This window comes from Tupaia chinensis, unplaced genomic scaffold, assembly GCF_000334495.1.
Source record: "Tupaia chinensis unplaced genomic scaffold, TupChi_1.0 Scaffold000089_1, whole genome shotgun sequence".
In the NCBI taxonomy this organism is placed as follows: domain Eukaryota; kingdom Metazoa; phylum Chordata; class Mammalia; order Scandentia; family Tupaiidae; genus Tupaia; species Tupaia belangeri.
Window position 1 is genome coordinate 385,387 of NW_006159551.1, and position 4,296 is coordinate 389,682.

General features: G+C 44.9%; 1 protein-coding gene across 11 annotated transcripts in view; it reads left to right on the forward strand.

The window, feature by feature from the left end:
• ITPR1 (inositol 1,4,5-trisphosphate receptor type 1) overlaps positions 1-4,296 on the forward strand; it is a 404,888-nt gene that overhangs the window by 367,634 nt on the left and 32,958 nt on the right. For all 11 annotated transcript variants that reach the window (XM_014585765.2, XM_027769774.1, XM_014585767.2 and 8 more), the window contains one exon: positions 357-522. In XM_014585765.2, coding sequence (XP_014441251.1) covers positions 357-522 — 166 coding nt within the window. The remainder of the gene's footprint in view (positions 1-356; positions 523-4,296) is intronic.

The following is a 4,296-nucleotide window of genomic DNA, read 5'->3' on the forward strand; positions in this document are numbered from 1 at the left end:
GAGTAGCGATGAGTAGCTGTGTGGGTCCAGCCAGCCGCTCCCCCCATCCCGCGTCGGGCTGCAGCTCTGCAGCAAAATGTGCCTCTCCATTCAGTAGACATGACGATTGCGTCCTTCGGACCTGGGACTGCCCTGTCTGAACACACGTCTCCACCCCCCCTGGGTGTGTCACATAACACTTAGAGAAGTCACACTTTTAACACAGGGTGTGAATAGAGACACGGTTGTGAGTTTTAGTTTAACACCCAATTATACTTCCAGCCCAGTTGACATCAGTCTGACGTGAGCTGTGCCCGAGCTCTGTAGACCATAGGGTAGCGAGGGGATTGAACTGACTGAGACACCCTCTCTTCCAGGAACCCCTCTTTGCTGCAAGAGTGATTTACGACCTCTTGTTCTTCTTCATGGTCATCATCATTGTCCTTAACCTGATTTTTGGTGTCATTATTGACACCTTTGCCGACCTGAGGAGTGAGAAGCAGAAGAAGGAGGAGATCTTAAAGACCACCTGCTTTATCTGCGGTGAGTGTCGCTGCCCAGCCCAGCATGGCAGAGGCACACAGAGGTGCCCAGCGTGTGGCAGGGTGAGGTCTGCCCATGCCCCCTTGAATCTCTGCCTCTGTTTTGCCTCTGTCCTGCTGGAAAGTATTAGAGTGACAGTGGATTCTGTGCAGTAGTCGTGGTTTGTTGTAAGGAATGACATTCAGGGACAGAAATGTGATGGGATATTCTTTAAAACAAATGCATCTTGGGGACAAGCAGTTAGCATAATGGCTATGTCGCTGGACTCCCACGTAGCCGACCACAGTTCGAGTCCCAAACCCAGTGGCTTAAACTTATGCTGGGCACATGTGCGTGTGTGCCCAAGATCCTGAGAGGAGAATGGAGGAGAACGGATTGCGGTGTGGCCATCCCCCCTGGGGGTGATTTCTCGCTTTCTGTCTCTATTTCTGGCGAGCACACTCACCCTATAGCAAAAACCTCTCCCCCCCCAAAAAAAAAAAAAAAAACGCATCTTAGCGTCTCTGTGTGGCTGGACTGCCTGCACTTGCCTTGGTCCCCTTCTAAGTGAACAGGAATGGAGATCTTTCATCATGTTCTCACCCATGGACGTCCTCACCATGCATTGTTTCAGACTTTAAGTGAAGACATTTTCCTTTTAGATATAGGTGAAAGAGCTCAGAGTTTGAACTCAGGAGTCAGACCTGGGTTCTGATTAAGCTGCTGCCACTTGCTACTTATTAGCTGTGCAACCACAGTTTAGTCTCTTAACTTACCACAGCCTTTTTTGACCATCTGTAAAATGGGTATAGTTGTGTGTACTGCGTTATCGTGAGAATTAGGAGAGTGTGTGTGTAACACTCCTGAGCACCTGAGGGTAAGCAGTGAGCTGCTATATAAAAGTGCCGGAGCTACTAAAGAAACCATTTTCAGTATAACGGCAGGAAAATATATGTAAATGTAAACCACTCGTGTAGGAATTTAGGAGCTGAGTAATCACTTCAGGATTATTCATAATTTCCGACTGGTATGTATACTTAAGAAGTATGCATTTTCCATTTAAAATCTTAAATTCTTTGCTTGATATCCTCCTGAAAACCTTTTAAAGCTTTTTTTTTAAAATTTTTTGACACAATTTCAGCATTACAGAAAAGTCATAAGAGTAGTATAAAGAATTTCTATACACGGAGACTTCAGAATGTTCACGGACAAATGGACTTGAAGCACAAGTTTACTTTGGTGCATAAACATTCACAATCCATGCAAGGTTTTTTTCATAATGCACGTTTTCTAAGAATTTGTTGGAAATCCCCATGTACTCTTCACCCCTATTTCCCAAATATTGATGTATCTCCTTTGCTTTATTCATGCACATACATTTTTCTAAACCGTTTCATTGTGAATGACTGACACACTACTCCCTTATCGACCTGAACATTTTAGTATGTATTTCCCGAAAACAGCATTTTCTTAAATGTCTACAGTGTAATTATCAGAACTGAGAAATTAAAACAAACACAATGCTGAGGCTGGCAGGTGGCATGGTGGTTAAAGGTGCTGGATTTTACATGACTGACCATGGTTTGAGTCCCGGACCTGGCAGCTTGCTTTCTAACTCTCCTTTCTTTCTCTGTATGTCTCTCTCTGGTCAAATTAGAAAAATACTAATAATAAATAAAATGAAATAAAATGATTCTTAAAAAAAAAAAAATGCAATTCTCTTACCTAGTCTACAGACCTTATTGAAGTCTCACCTGTCATTCCAGTCACGTCCTTAGTAAGTCCCAGGTCACGTGTGGCAGGCAGTTTGAATCGCTGCTGACATTTCTGAAGAACGCAGGTCAGTTCGTTTTCAGACTGCCCCTGGATTGGGTGTCTGATGTTTCCTCACGGTAGATTGAGGTCATGTATTTTTGCACAGGAATATCAAAGGCATGTTGTATTCTCCTTGGTGCGTCATGTCAGGAGGCAGGTGATGCCAGCTCATCTTGTAACTGGTGATAGCACCTTTGATCACTTGGTGAAGGTGGTAACTGCCAGGTTTCTCCACTGTAAAATGACTCTGTGGGGAGAGACTTTGACACTTTGTAAATATCCTGTTATTCTTCAAATTAAACTTTCACTCCCTCACTTTATTGTTTTTCCCCCACTTCTGCCATAGGGTGTGTATGTTTGCCAAAGAGAGAGAGAGAGAAAGGGAAAGTGAGAAAACAGTCTCACACCCCAACCCCCGAGGTCATGGCCATGCTGCAGTCCCTGTCTCTATTTTCCGCTCAGGATTTTGGGCACACATACACATGAACCCAGCCTGTTTCTCAAAGTGCAGGGTCTGGCATTCAAACCGCATAGCTGGCTATGTGGAATCCAGCTGCCCCAACTACCGTATCACTGGCTGGCCCCATTTTTTTTTTTTTTTGGTTCTTAACAAGAGCAAGCAAGCAATTATAGGAGGGAGACAGTTACTTTTTACAGGGTCTCACCCTGTCATGGCCCTCCCTGCCCTAGTCTCCCACAGGTACACACACTGCCCATAGCCTGTTTAGGTTAGGCCAGGAACCAAACCCAGGCCTCCCATGTGGCCCCATCAGTCGTGCGGTAGTACCTTCCAACTTTTGACTCTGCAGCGGACCAACACCCACTAGCTTGAGCATCCATTGGGGGTGCTCACCTGAATCCCAAATGATGCTTTTCCAGTTTTATTGTTCTTTCTATGTTTATTAGTTGACTCTTTATTTTAAGATAGAACTTTGTGGGGCTAGCAGGTGATGTGGTGGTTAAGGTGCAAGATTCCCCAATTTGCTGACTAAGGTTCAAGTCCCAGACCCAACAAATTGAAAGTCACACCAGGTGCAAGTGCATGCATGCTCAAAATCCTGAGATAAGAAGAGAAGGGATTGCGGTGTGGGTAGTCCCTCCTGTGGTGTGATTTCTGACTTTTCCTCTCTCTGTCTCTGGAGCATGCATGCATCCTATGGCAAAAACCTTTAAAAAACAAAAAAAACAGAAAAAAATTTTGTTCGCTCTAAGTACATATGTTCATGTTTATTTTGTATCAACACAAACTCATGGATTTTTACTTTATTCAGTGGATTGTAATCCTTCACTGTTATTTATGTGGGTGTTCACATTGCCACAGATATGGCCAATGAGACCCCCTTCATGCTGGCCTCTGTGCTTTCCCACATATCATCAGTTTCTGTGCACTTCCTTTTTTGGCACCTTAAGATATTCCAGGCTTGGGAACCAGCAGTTAGCGTAATGGCTATGTCGCTGGACTCCCACGTAGTCGACCGCGGTTCGTGTCCCGGACCCGGTGGCTTAAAACTCACGCCGGGCGCGTGTGCGTGCGTGCCCAGGATCCCGAGAGGAGAATGGAGGAGAAGGGATGGGAGCGTGACCATCCCCCCTGGGGGGTGATTTCTCGCTTTCTGTCTCTATGTCTCTCTCTGTCTGTCTGGTGAGCGCAAGCGCCCTACAGTGAAAATCTCTCCAAAAAAAAAAAAAAAGATATTCCAGGCTTAGGCCAGCAGGTGGTGTAGTGGTTAAGGCATTTGGATTTACATATGGCTAACTGTAGTTCAAGTCCCAGACCCAGTGGCTTAGAAAAAGTCACAACAAATAGAGAAATAAGTAGAAATTAAAATTAATGAATTTTTAAATGATATTCCAGGCTCTGGCTCATCATGTACCTTCCCTGACCCAGCCCTGGAATCAGTCATTGCTCCAAAGAGCCCTGGTGGTTTTGCAGTAGAAACAGGAGTTTATTTAGAAGCCAAGATCAGGGCATGATGGTCA